The 13,909-nt window shown below is 38.7% G+C and overlaps 1 protein-coding gene across 1 annotated transcript in view; it reads right to left on the bottom strand.

Annotated features, from left to right (window-relative positions):
• The window catches only part of NEB (nebulin), a 241,876-nt gene that overhangs the window by 99,672 nt on the left and 128,295 nt on the right, over positions 1 to 13,909 (bottom strand). Inside the window, exons 89-99 of the mRNA XM_034954281.3 lie at positions 12,897 to 13,100; positions 11,926 to 12,030; positions 11,028 to 11,135; positions 8,998 to 9,309; positions 8,007 to 8,210; positions 7,024 to 7,128; positions 6,338 to 6,445; positions 4,894 to 5,205; positions 2,363 to 2,566; positions 1,520 to 1,624; positions 623 to 730 (exon numbers count right to left, since the gene is read on the bottom strand). Of these exons, the coding sequence (XP_034810172.2) occupies positions 623 to 730; positions 1,520 to 1,624; positions 2,363 to 2,566; positions 4,894 to 5,205; positions 6,338 to 6,445; positions 7,024 to 7,128; positions 8,007 to 8,210; positions 8,998 to 9,309; positions 11,028 to 11,135; positions 11,926 to 12,030; positions 12,897 to 13,100 (1,875 nt within the window). The remainder of the gene's footprint in view (positions 1 to 622; positions 731 to 1,519; positions 1,625 to 2,362; positions 2,567 to 4,893; positions 5,206 to 6,337; positions 6,446 to 7,023; positions 7,129 to 8,006; positions 8,211 to 8,997; positions 9,310 to 11,027; positions 11,136 to 11,925; positions 12,031 to 12,896; positions 13,101 to 13,909) is intronic.

The raw sequence follows: 13,909 nt of genomic DNA on the forward strand, positions 1-13,909 counted from the left end.
GTTTGTTTGTATTTTTAGTAGAGATGAGGTTTTACCATGTTGGCCAGGCTGGTCTCGAACTCCTGACCTCAGGTGATCCGCCCACCTCAGCCTCCCAAAGTGCTGGGATTACAGGGGTGAGCCACCATGCACGTCAGGTAGCATAATTATTTTGACCACTAGTAAGTTTTAAAATTAGAATTAAATGAACTTCCAAAGATTACTAAGAGTATTCTACATAAGCCTCCAGTATAAAATCTTGCATATAAATGTGATTTTAGTCTTAACTCTTATATGAAACTGTCATCTGTGATTTATATTTGTGGAGAATGTCAGAAATATTTTAGGGATAAAATGACATTGTATTGGGTCCTGAATTTTCCCAGGAATTTAATACAGACTCTTCATGATGTTTTGTTTCTACTTTGTAACAGCATCAAAGTAAATTTACACATATACCTCATCTATGCTAACTTTAATGTTTTCCATTCCATTTTAATATTTTCAAATACAGAAAGCTTCCAGCACAGGATGAGATGTAATTCTATGCACAGATTTTTTAAAAACACAAAATTCTTGAAAAATAGTCTCCCTGCTCGTTTTGTAGAAAAGAAAAACCACAAGAAAAGAGAAGGAAGCGTACCTCACTGGCAATTTCTCTGGAGGCCTTGGCATGCTTGATTTCAATGGCATCTGCCCTTATGTCATAGCCTTTCTGCTTGGCGTCATTCCAGTCTTTTTGGTAGAGTTTCTATAGAGGGAAAATAAAGGTTTGTTTACAAGAATGGAAAAATAAACAAATTTACTCAAATTTGTCATAATATAAATCATAAAGAATATGGTAATGTAGTCGCTATAAGAAAAAAGCATTCATTTCTGGGTTCTTTTGGTTGTTGGATATTTCCTTTGTGGTGTACAGGATACTTCTGGTTAAAATTTTAAAGCTAATCATCAAACTCTATTAATGTTTGAATATTCGCATCCATCACAATATGGTATGCATTTGAAAATATCCCACTACAAGTACATGGAACCTAAGGATCAATGGGGAAGCCAGAGAATCTTTATCAAGATATCAGGTAAGATCTGATAAGATTTTTCTCCCCCTAATTTTGTCCTTTGACTTTTCAGAAGTTTCTGCTAAAGGGTTGTGACATAGATATCATACATAGCCCATCATTTGGATGTAATTAAAAATGGTCTTTTGTCTTTCTTATGGCCTTGAAATGTCAAATGAAAAAGTCCTGGATCAATAAGAAAAACCTAAGATGATAACAGAGACTGTTAAGAGTGAAGGAGGACACCAAAAGGATTCAGGTGTCCCAAATCCTGCAGTCTAGCACCCACCAATGTATCCAAGCACACATTTAAAAGAGAGAAACTCCATTCATATCGCATTGGGACTGGTAGCTAAAGAGAAAATGTCTAGCACCAAAAGCCACAAACATTGCAAGGTAGGTAATTTGTCGCTATAACACTCTCCATGAGCAGACAGATATTGCCCATAAAGGCTTTTACACTTCATGTTCGTGCCACTTACATTGCTGATTTGCAAGGCATTGATGTGGGCCTGCAGCATCTCCGGAGTATCAGAAGGAATGGTGATGTTGCTTTTATCTTTATTCCAGGCTTCTTGATACAGTTTCTGTGGAGAGAAGGGAAATAGGGCATCAATATCTGAAACATTAAGCCTTAGCTAATGTTTGGCTAATAGTTAACTAATGTAAGCCTTAGCTAACTACTCAATCTGGAAAAATGTTTTTACATATGTTTATAATGGTTAACTTTATGTGTCAGCTTGGCTGGGGCATGGTACCCAGATATTTAGTCAAACATTATTTTAGGTGTTTCTGTGAAAGTATTGTTAAAACGAAGTTAACATTTAAATCAGTAGATTCCAAGTAAAGGAGACTACCCTTCATGATGTGAGTGAGCCTTATCTAATTAGTTGAAGACCTTGATAGAAAAGACAAACCTCCCCAGTAAAAAGGAATTCTGCCAGCAGATGGCCTTTGGGTTTGAATTGCAACACATCCCTCAGTCTCTAGCCGGCTGGCCTACCCTGCAGACTTTGGATTTGCCAGCCTGCATGATCTCAGGAGCCAATTTCTTAAAGTCTCTCTCTTCTGTATTTAATATGAGGTCAACAAATATTTGTGTTCCTGAGTTGCCAGGGAGTGACATTTTCATTGCAGTGCTTCAAAGTGTGTATGTGTGGTAGAAGAAAGGCATGTTGGTGTTTGTCAGAGTTCTATTTTCAGTGTATCTGCACTAGTGAAGACATTTTTAGAGTTGCTCCTCTCACCAAAATTCTTTGAAGAAGTCCAGTCTACGGGCTCAGTTTGGGTGGTATCTTTGGAAAAGATAGTAGGATGGTTCTTACCTCACTTATTTGCAGAGAATTGGCTTTTGCCAAGACAACTTCTGGAGTGTCGACAATGCTGGTGAATGACAAAGCTTCTGGACGTGTCCTATAGAGTCTTTCATTCACGAGGTCTTGAGCAACCTTCACTCTGTTCATTTCCACTGAGCCTTCTGGCATCCAGCCGATGCCACGCAGCCACTCCAGGTCTGCCTTATACACACTCTATAAAGAAGATGTCAGACAAAAATACCATTTCTGACCAACATGGTGAAACCCCATCTCTACTAAAAATACAAAAATTAGCCGGGCATGGTGGCGCATGCCTGTAATCCCAGCTACTTGGGAGGCTGAGGCGGGAGAATCGCTTGAACCCGGGAGGCAGAGCTTGCAGTGAGCCGAGACTGTGCCATTGCACTCCAGCCTGGGCAACAAGAGCAAACCTCCATCTCACAAAAAAAAAAAAAAAAAAAAAAAAAGGTAAATGTCAACATTTAATGAAAAAATAGGGAAAGATTGTATGAAAAGCAAGGTGCAGGCTTTCAGCACTGAAACTCTGAGTACATGCAACGGCAAAGCAAAAATAAAACATGAAAGTATATCATTGTGACACTGGAAATCCCTTTTGTGATCATAAGTTAAAGTCGTGAGTGCTAACATTTAAAAAAATTTTTTTTAAGGGATGGAGTGCAATTGGAGATTGCACTCCAGCCTGGGCAACAAGAGTGAAACTCCATTTCAAAAAAAAAGAAAAAAAAAAAAGGAAAAAACATTTCAAGTGTTAGACATACAAATCTTTAGCTGAAAAATAAAGCACATGGGTTGAAGGGATAGGTGCAGGAGATTGTACTTCTAAAAAAGTAAGACCTGAGATCTCACATGATTCAGGGTTTTTAATATTGATCACAGAAGTCATTTGTAAAAACATAATTATTTATACTAGCCATGAATAATAATATGTATAGTAATAAAGCTGAATTCCATGATATAATTGATACTTCAAAAAATTTTATAGTTGAAAATTTTTAAAGGAAAATTTTGCTGAATTGGATTCCATTTTAATCCTGTGATAATTGACCCAAGGAAATGCTGTTTAGTGTTTTGGATCTAGCATAATAGCAGCAATTATTTTAAAAACATTCAGATGCTTTTTATTTGTCTGAAAATGTATTTGTCTGAAAAGTGCTGGGATTACAGGTGTGAGCCACCACGCCCAGCCTATGTCATGTTCTTTCTTCTTCTTTATTCACCATGGTATCTTTAGTGCTTAGCACAATGCCTGGCACATGGTGTGTTTAATAAGTATTTTTGAAAGGATGATTAAGAATTCAATCACTATTTCCACAGTTTTGGTCTCCAGAAACTGTCTTAAATCTACCACTTGGCAATGCATTTTAAGTAATGAGCATGCTTTCCTGTAATGAACTCATTCATTACAAAAAGGTATCTCTGGAAGCTTAAGGGAACCAAGATCAGATAATTTTTAAGTTATCCATTCTATACAGGAAATAAATAACCTTCTGGAATCCATCATTTCTAAAAGTCTGAAGGGCAGAAAATACGAGTAAATCTAAAAATGCCTTAGGTGAGTTAATGAAAGACCACATTGTGAAGAACATCAAGTTAAAGGAAACAAGTAGTCTGGAGTGTGCTGCTAACTTTTCAAATTAAGTTTGTGGAAAATGGTCCTGCCCTTCTTTGATTCATAGCTGAAGGACCATGGACATTCTTCTGTTTAAGAAACTGCCCCAGCACTTTGGGAGGCCGAGGCAGGTGGATCACCTGAGGTCAGGAGTTTGAGACCAGCCTGGCCAACATGATGAAACCCTGCCTCTACTAAAAAATAAAAAAATCAGCCGACTGTGGTGGCATGTGCTTGTAATCCCAGCTACTTGGGAGGCTGAGGCAGAAGAATCGCTTGAACCCGGGAGGCAGAGGTTGCAGTGAGCTGAGACTCCAGCCTGGGCCACAGAGCCAGACTAAGGAAGGAAGGAAGGAACAAAGAAACGAACTGCAAGGCTGGGTGCGGTGGCTCACATCTATAATCCCAGAACTTTGGGAGGCTGAGACAAGTGGATCACCTGAGGCCAGGAGTTCAAGACCAGCCTGGCCAAGATGGCGAAAACCTGCCTCTAATAAAAATACAAAAATTAGCCAGGTGTGGTGCACATGCCTGTAATCCCAGCTACTTGGGAGGCTGATGCAGGAACATCGCTTGAACCTGGGAGGCGGAGGTTGCAGTGGGCTGAGATTGCACCACTGCACTCCAGCCTGGGTGACAGAGCAAGACTCTCCGTCTCAAAAAAAAAAAAAAAAAAGAAAGAAAGAAACTGGAAACACTGTACACATTAACAAATCTATAGGAAAATTCTGGTAGCACCTTTAACAATGATAACTTTCTGAAGAAACCTGGCTGTAGGTAGGCAATTAATAATTCTGATAAAATAATAATAAAGTGGAGTGCCTACATACAGAGAGTTGTGTTTTCAGAGCATTGGAAGGGGCCATCAGGCAAAGCAATGGGGGACTTGTTTCCTGGGGGACACACTTACGTCGCTCTGTAGGTTGTAGGCTTTCCTGGCTTGGATCACATCATTCTGGTCGGGAAAGCAAGACCAGTGGTGCAGGTAATGGCGATAGTCCACATCACTTGCCAGTGCCTGACCTTCTTTGGCAGCGCTGATAGACACCATGTCCACAGGGATGGAGATCTTGGCTTTGTGGTCGTTGTAGGCCTTTTTGTACAGCCTGTCATTCTGCATCTTCAACACATTTGCTGCCCAAACCAGTTTAGGGTCTTCCTTGGCACTGCGACAGCCAATGTAATGGCCTTTCTGTTTCTCATAAGCAGTTTTGTACAGATACTGGTAGATGTGAACAGAAAATAGAAGAGTAATTTTTCCAAACCCACTTTTTCTAGAGAGCCTACTCAAACTACATCTCCCTTAGTTTACCTTTTTTGGGGGGGTCGGGGAATACTGTTTTTATTTAAATTCAAGCCATAAGTTTTGATACATTGGTTTGTCTTCTGTGTCTACATGCATGAAAACATTGAGAGCATCTCTTAGGCAAGAACTGTGTTGCTGGATTATCTCCCAATATAGCCTGGTCACCTTCAGATGTTTTGTCACACACAAGTACCAATTGTACTTCTTATTACTTTAAATCAAACTAATTCTTTGTTGAAATATTTTTTTTGTTTCGTTTTTCGTTTGTCTGTTTTAAGACGGAGTCTCCCTCGGTTCCCCAGGCTGGAGTGCAGTGGCGTGATCTCGGCTCACTTCCAATCTCCACCTCCCAGGTTCAAGCAATTCTCCTGCCTCAGCCTCCCCAGTAGCTGAGATTACAGGCATCCGCCACCACACCTGGCTAATTTTTGTATTTTTAGTAGAGACAGGGTTTCACCGTGTTGGCCAGGCTGGTCTCGAACTCCTGACCTCAAGTGATACACCTCCCTTGGCCTCCCAAAGTGCTGGGATTACAGGCATGAGCCACCGTGCCTGGCCTGAAATAATTTTTAATTATAAACTTATTTTAAAATTTTATTTAAAAATGTATTACCCTATCTATCTTGAAAAAAACAGTATATTTCTAGCACACATTAAAACAACCATATAACTATTTTAAAAAAATACTTGTGCATGTACTACATAAAATTATTATAGGAACCACCGGTAGTATACATGCCACACTTTGAGTAACAACAGAATTCTTTATACTATGAAATTAAATCTCTTTAAGTACTTGTAAATTAAGTGATACTGTGAAGATATTGAAAAGAAATCAAAGTCTGTGCTTAAACGCAAGAGTTGCAGAACCAGACATAGATGCAAAAGGATTCTCAAATTGTAAGTCCTATGCTTTAATTTAGGATTTACAAATATACTAATAACAATGGCCCAATTCCATTTAAATATAATTCAAAGGGCATTAAGTTAAACTCCCTCTATTTCTACTAGTTAGTGTTTGTTCCGGTTGGGAAGGAGGAGCTCTTACGTCACTGGCAATATCCCTGGAAGCCTTGGCATGCTGGATCCCAATGGCATCTGCTCGCAGGTCATAACCAGTCATCTTGACATCTTCCCAAGCTTGCTGATAGCGTTTCTGCAAACAGAGAGTGCAATGCCACAGTCAGTCTGAAGAGGGAGCTACTGAGTCAGCATTACTGATGTATTTAAAAATAGATATTTACAGTTACACTGAACATTAATGTCTCCTTAAGATTTATGAAAGAGTCTGGTTTCATATTGAGCTTGAATTCCAGTAGATTTTTAATGACATTTAGTAAAGCTCTCTCCCAATAATTATTTTTTGAAGAAGGAAACTTAGGAGATAATAAATCATGTAAAAATCAGAAAAAAACATATTGCTTGGCTTTTACAAGGAAAAAGCAATGATGGATGGCCCACTAAAACCTGAGAACTAGGTATTACTCTACGTGTATCTATAAGTTTTATGTTGTGTTTTTGGAGAAACCATTCCATTTTTCCTTCCATCAAACATTGAGATGTACATTATACAGACACACGCAGACCCACACAGCTACTTATCATTAACTTAAAGCCTAGAAATAAAAGAAATGGGAAGAAAATGCCTTTTGCCAAACTCTCTTTGAGGTGTATAATAAAAGGTTTGGTTAGGCAGAGAGCACTCTGAAAAGCAAATGATGTGTGCTGTCTTACATTGCTGATCTGCAGAGCATTGATTTTGGATTGCAGCATCAGGGGAGTGTCAGCTGGCACGTTCACATTAGCCTTCTCTTTCTCCCAGGCATTGCGATACAATGGCTGCGAAAAATGAAAAAGGATGGAATGGTCAATTAGTAAATAAGTCAATTACCACATAAATAAAATTATAAAGTCATGAAACATATACTTGAATAAATGGATGATGAATAAAATTATAAGTGAATTTGATAATAAATTAAAACTAACATAAGTAAATTAAAATTTTTAAGTAAGATTAATGGGTAAATCTAATTTTATATTAAATAATAAGTAAAATGAAAAGTTCTTTTTGGATGTTCTCCGATATAAACGTAGATTATACGTAGCATAAGCCACTGCACCTTGCCTCCTTTGCACTTTTATTTAAAAGGTGCCAATAGTGACTTCAATGAGAACACATTTATGTGTGATACAACATAATTTAAAATGAGTCAGAAATATGGTAGTAAAATTATTCTTTTCCATTTACTCACATCTAATTATCAGATGGGTAAGTCCACATTGCAGATAGCTCTGATAATTCCCATTGCTAAGCAGGACCTAGCTGTTTTTGGTCCAAATAACTACCATAATGTCTAACATTGAAGTTGTCCCTAGACTTCTCAACCTATTTCAAGCAATAAAGAAGTGGCAATTTTGTGATTATAGTACTAAGTGGTGGGCCTATATTATGGTCTGGATCTCCAAATGTGATCAAAGTGTGTATCAGGGTGTGTAGAACATGAAGATGCCCACCACATGTGCATTGACCAAACACTTATCAAAGCAAATGAAATCCAGAGGCTGCTAAGAGACTGACTACACAAAGATCCATCTGGATACATGCAAACGTGTTTCAGATCCTGACACTGACATGAAGAGTCTAAAGTTCACGTTTAAAATTCTTCTGGATTCAGATTTCTTCCATTTGTCTGAAAACATCATCCACCTGGACTTACCTCACTGATCTGTACAGCATTGATCTTTGCCTGGATTACTTCCGGGGTGTCAACAATGCTGGTGAATTTGAGGGCCTCAGGCTTTATACGATACAGCCTTTCATTCAAGAGATTCTGGGCATTCTTCACTCTCATCACTTCCACAGAACCCTCTGGCAACCATCCAATACCCTTCAGCCATTCCAGGTCTGACTTGTACAAGTTCTACATGAAGGAGAGGAACACAGAGTGGGGAAGAGTCAAAGTTGCCCATAAGAGTTTGATGCTTGCAAACCACACATCACCTCTATTTAAATCAGTTAGGTGGCGAATCTCATAAAACTCAAGGATCAACATTAAATGTTAATATTGGGTGTTATCTCTCTGGCACACATGGGAGAAGTTTAGAGTATCCTGCAGGAATTGGAACAGGGCTCACAAGTGGCACTTAGTGGAATGGCAGCCAGCAATGGCACATAATTTTGTATGCTTGGATTAGTTTCTACACTCACCACCTGAAGTCTGCCTTTTATGTACCACTGGAAGTAACATCAGTAATAACATCAGTTGGATTTTAGGAGGTAAAGAACCTTAGATGTATGCATAATGAGAAAAAAATACATACCTGTATCTATATCCACCCTGCCCCCCATCTCTCTCTCTTTCTGTGTCAAGTAAACATGAAATCCAACATTTCCTTATGCTTACATCTACTTATGAAATATGTATATGATTATGCAAAGGTAACGGCTCAGAGCAGCTGCAACTGAAATTTTCTACCTAATTACATAGAATAAGAGACTGATTTTCATCTTGGTAAATAAGGTCTTGCTACCATAAGAAGGAGTCCTCTATAAGATAGAAAATGTCTGGGGAAAACTCTGCTACCATGAATTGTACAGAATATGTTAGGTTCTATTAAGATTACCATTTAAATTATGCCTCTGGGGAATGCACTGGATTTAAACACACAAATACACATCTCCCCGGGGTCTGGTGATAATATACGCACATCGCTCTGCAGGTCGTAGGCTTTCTTGGCCTGGATCACATCGTTCTGATCTGGTAGACACGTCCACTGGTGCAGATAATTGCGATAATCAATGTCGCTAACCAGGACCTGGCATTTCTTGGCTTGAACAATTGACATCATGTCCAACGGTGTGTTGTGAATTCCTTTAGACTTCTCATAAGCTTTCTTATATTCTCTGTCACTCTGGATCTTGGCAGCATGTATAGCCCATACCGACTTGGGGTCATCTTGTAGGGTGCGGAAACCCATGTGGTGGCCCAGTTGCTTACGGTAACCTTCTTTGTATTTGTACTAAAGTAGTAAGAAATCACATTAAAAAGACATATGAAAATAATGTATTAAGAGGGGTTTTCTAATTTAAATGGTTTCAGTATGTTTTCTTAGCCTTGGTATAAACCGACTCAACATTGGCAGTCATTATATATTTCAGTTCACTTTAAAGAAATTAGATAATACGATTTTAGGTCATTTCAGAGAGGAGATGAGTAAATCAGGAGGGAGATGGTATGGTGAACACGAGTAATGAAAACAATAGCTAACATTTACTAAGTAATTACTCTATGCCGGACACTATTATGACTACTTCTAATGTGTTGGGTAGATCCACATGAAACTACCATGTTTTTCGGTAAAAAATCATTGAGTGGTGGCAATTATGATCACAGTTCATCCTCACAATGTCTCTATGAGGTAGATACTATTATTAACATATATTCCAGATGGGGAAAACAAGGCACAGGTGATCATCTCCATCACCAAGATTCCCTGACAAGTGCAACATTAGGTCAAATGATCTCCTAAGAGTACTGAAGGAACCTCAGGTAGGGAGAGGTCATATGTGTGTGGTTTTGGAAACAGATAAGAAAGATGCATGTTTCAAGGATGGAAAGCAAGGTTGTGGCTTGAATCAGAAGATAACAACAAAAGTTCTGTGGACAAGAGTTTCCATCTGATGAGTGTCTCAGGACTAGTGTAAGGTGGTTTCTGTTTCTTTCCTATGTTTGGACAACATAGGCAAGTTTGAACAAAGAGAGAGAAAACTGGGAATAAAGCAGATAACATGGACTAGCTATGGTTATTAGAGGCAAAAATGAAGAATAAGAAGGAGGAAACAACTGGCTACATGATAAAAATCAGAGAAGAACTCAGAGAAAGGGAACAAGGTGGCTTAAAGAGTTGGAGATGGGGGCAGGGTGCACCTGGTAGCATAATTATTTTATTATTTTTTTTGAGATGCAGTTTCAGTCTTGTTGCCCAGGCTGGAACGCAATGGCATGATCTCGGCTTACTGCATACCTCCACCTCCCGGGTTCAAGTGATTCTCCTGCCTCAGACTCCGGAGTAGCTGGGATTACAGGCTCCTGCCACCATGCCCAGCTAATTTTTTGTTTGTTTGTATTTTTAGTAGAGACGAGGTTTCACCATGTTGGCCAGGCTGGTCTCCAACTCCTGACCTCAGGTGATCCACCCACCTCAGCCTCCCAAAGTGCTGGGATTACAGGGGTGAGCCACCATGCCCGTCAGGTAGCATAATTATTTTGACCACTAGTAAGTTTTAAAATTAGAATTAAATGAACTTCCAAAGATTACTAAGAGTATTCTACATAAGCCTCCAGTATAAAATCTTGCATATAAATGTGATTTTAGTCTTAACTCTTATATGAAACTGTCATCTGTGATTTATATTTGTGGAGAATGTCAGAAATATTTTAGGGATAAAATGACATTGTATTGGGTCCTGAATTTTCCCAGGAATTTAATACAGACTCTTCATGATGTTTTGTTTCTACTTTGTAACAGCATCAAAGTAAATTTACACATATACCTCATCTATGCGAACTTTAATGTTTTCCATTCCATTTTAATATTTTCAAATACAGAAAGCTTCTAGCACAGGATGAGATGCAATTCTATGCACAGATTTTTTAAAAACACAAAATTCTTGAAAAATAGTCTCCCTGCTTGTTTTCTAGAAGAGAAAAACCACAAGAAAAGAGAAGGAAGCGTACCTCACTGGCAATTTCTCTGGAGGCCTTGGCGTGCTTGATTTCAATGGCATCTGCCCTTATGTCATAGCCTTTCTGCTTGGCGTCATTCCAGTCTTTTTGGTAGAGTTTCTATAGAGGGAAAATAAAGGTTTGTTTACAAGAATGGAAAAATAAGCAAATTTACTCAAATTTGTCATAATATAAATCATAAGCAATAACGTAATGTAGTCGCTATAAGAAAAAAGCATTCATTTCTGGGTTCTTTTGGTTGTTGGATATTTCCTTTGTGGTGTACAAGATACTTCTGGTTAAAATTTTAAAGCTAAACATCAAACTCTATTAATGTTTGAATATTCGCATCCATCACAATATGGTATGCATTTGAAAATATACCACTACAAGTACATGGAACCTAAGGATCAATGGGGAAGCCAGAGAATCTTTATCAAGATATCAGGTAAGATCTGATAAGATTTTTCTCCCCCTAATTTTGTCCTTTGACTTTTCAGAAGTTTCTGCTAAAGGGTTGTGACATAGATATCATACATAGCCCGCCATCTGGATGTAAATAAAAATGGTCTTTTGTCTTTCTTATGGCCTTGAAATGTCAAATGAAAAAGTCCTGGATCAATAAGAAAAACCTAAGATGATAACAGAGACTGCTAAGAGTGAAGGAGGACACCAAAAGGATTCAGGTGTCCCATATCCTGCAGTCTAGGCACCCACCGATGTATCCAAGCACACATTTAAAAGAGAGAAACTCCATTCATATCGCATTGGGACTGGTAGCTAAAGAGAAAATGTCTAGCACCAAAAGCCACAAACATTGCAAGGTAGGTAATTTGTCGCTACAACACTCTCCATGAGCAGATAGATATTTCCCATAAAGGCTTTTACACTTCATGTTCGTGCCACTTACATTGCTGATTTGCAAGGCATTGATGTGGGCCTGCAGCATCTCCGGAGTATCAGAAGGAATGGTGATGTTGCTTTTATCTTTATTCCAGGCTTCTTGATACAGTTTCTGTGGAGAGAAGGGAAATAGGGCATCAATATCTGAAACATTAAGCCTTAGCTAATGTTTGGCTAATAGTTAACTAATGTAAGCCTTAGCTAACTACTCAATCTGGAAAAATGTTTTTACATATGTTTATAATGGTTAACTTTATGTGTCAGCTTGGCTGGGGCATGGTACCCAGATATTTAGTCAAACATTATTTTAGGTGTTTCTGTGAAAGTATTGTTAAAACGAAGTTAACATTTAAATCAGTAGATTCCAAGTAAAGGAGACTACCCTTCATGATGTGAGTGAGCCTTATCTAATTAGTTGAAGACCTTGATAGAAAAGACAAACCTCCCCAGTAAAAAGGAATTCTGCCAGCAGATGGCCTTTGGGTTTGAATTGCAACACATCCCTCAGTCTCTAGCCGGCTGGCCTACCCTGCAGACTTTGGACTTGCCAGCCTGCATGATCTCAGGAGCCAATTTCTTAAAGTCTCTCTCTTCTGTGTGTGTGTACAAACACACAAACACAAACACACACACACACACACAGCCCCTATTGGTTCTGTTTCTCTAGAGAATCTGGACTAATACAATGTTATGTTATTATGTAGCATGACACTACATGTCTTAGTATTTAATATGAGGTCAACAAATATTTGTGTTCCTGAGTTGCCAGGGAGTGACATTTTCATTGCAGTGCTTCAAAGTGTGTATGTGTGGTAGAAGAAAGGCATGTTGGTGTTTGTCAGAGTTCTATTTTCAGTGTATCTGCACTAGTGAAGACATTTTTAGAGTTGCTCCTCTCACCAAAATTCTTTGAAGAAGTCCAGTCTACGGGCTCAGTTTGGGTGGTATCTTTGGAAAAGATAGTAGGATGGTTCTTACCTCACTTATTTGCAGAGAATTGGCTTTTGCCAAGACAACTTCTGGAGTGTCGACAATGCTGGTGAATGACAAAGCTTCTGGACGTGTCCTATAGAGTCTTTCATTCACGAGGTCTTGAGCAACCTTCACTCTGTTCATTTCCACTGAGCCTTCTGGCATCCAGCCGATGCCACGCAGCCACTCCAGGTCTGCCTTATACACACTCTATAAAGAAGATGTCAGACAAAAATACCATTTCTGACCAACATGGTGAAACCCCATCTCTACTAAAAATACAAAAATTAGCCGGGCATGGTGGCGCATGCCTGTAATCCCAGCTACTTGGAAGGCTGAGGCGGGAGAATCGCTTGAACCCAGGAGGCAGAGCTTGCAGTGAGCCGAGACTGTGCCATTGCACTCCAGCCTGGGCAACAAGAGCAAACCTCCGTCTCACAAAAAAAAAAAAAAAAGGTAAATGTCAACATTTAATGAAAAAATAGGCAAAGATTGTATGAGAAGCAAGGTGCAGGCCTTCAGCACTGAAACTCTGAGTACATGCAACGGCAAAGCAAAAATAAAACATGAAAGTACATCATTGTGACACTGGAAATCCCTTTTGTGATCATAAGTTAAAGTCGTGAGTGCTAACATTTAAAAAAATTTTTTTTAAGGGATGGAGTGCAATTGGAGATTGCACTCCAGCCTGGGCAACAAGAGTGAAACTCCATTTCAAAAAAAAAGAAAAAAAAAAAAGGAAAAAACATTTCAAGTGTTAGACATACAAATCTTTAGCTGAAAAATAAAGCACATGGGTTGAAGGGATAGGTGCAGGAGATTGTACTTCTAAAAAAGTAAGACCTGAGATCTCACATGATTCAGGGTTTTTAATATTGATCACAGAAGTCATTTGTAAAAACATAATTATTTATACTAGCCATGAATAATAATATGTATAGTAATAAAGCTGAATTCCATGATATAATTGATACTTCAAAAAATTTTATAGTTGAAAATTTTTAAAGGAAAATTTTGCT

Source organism: Pan paniscus, chromosome 13, assembly GCF_029289425.2.
Source record: "Pan paniscus chromosome 13, NHGRI_mPanPan1-v2.0_pri, whole genome shotgun sequence".
NCBI lineage: Eukaryota > Metazoa > Chordata > Mammalia > Primates > Hominidae > Pan > Pan paniscus.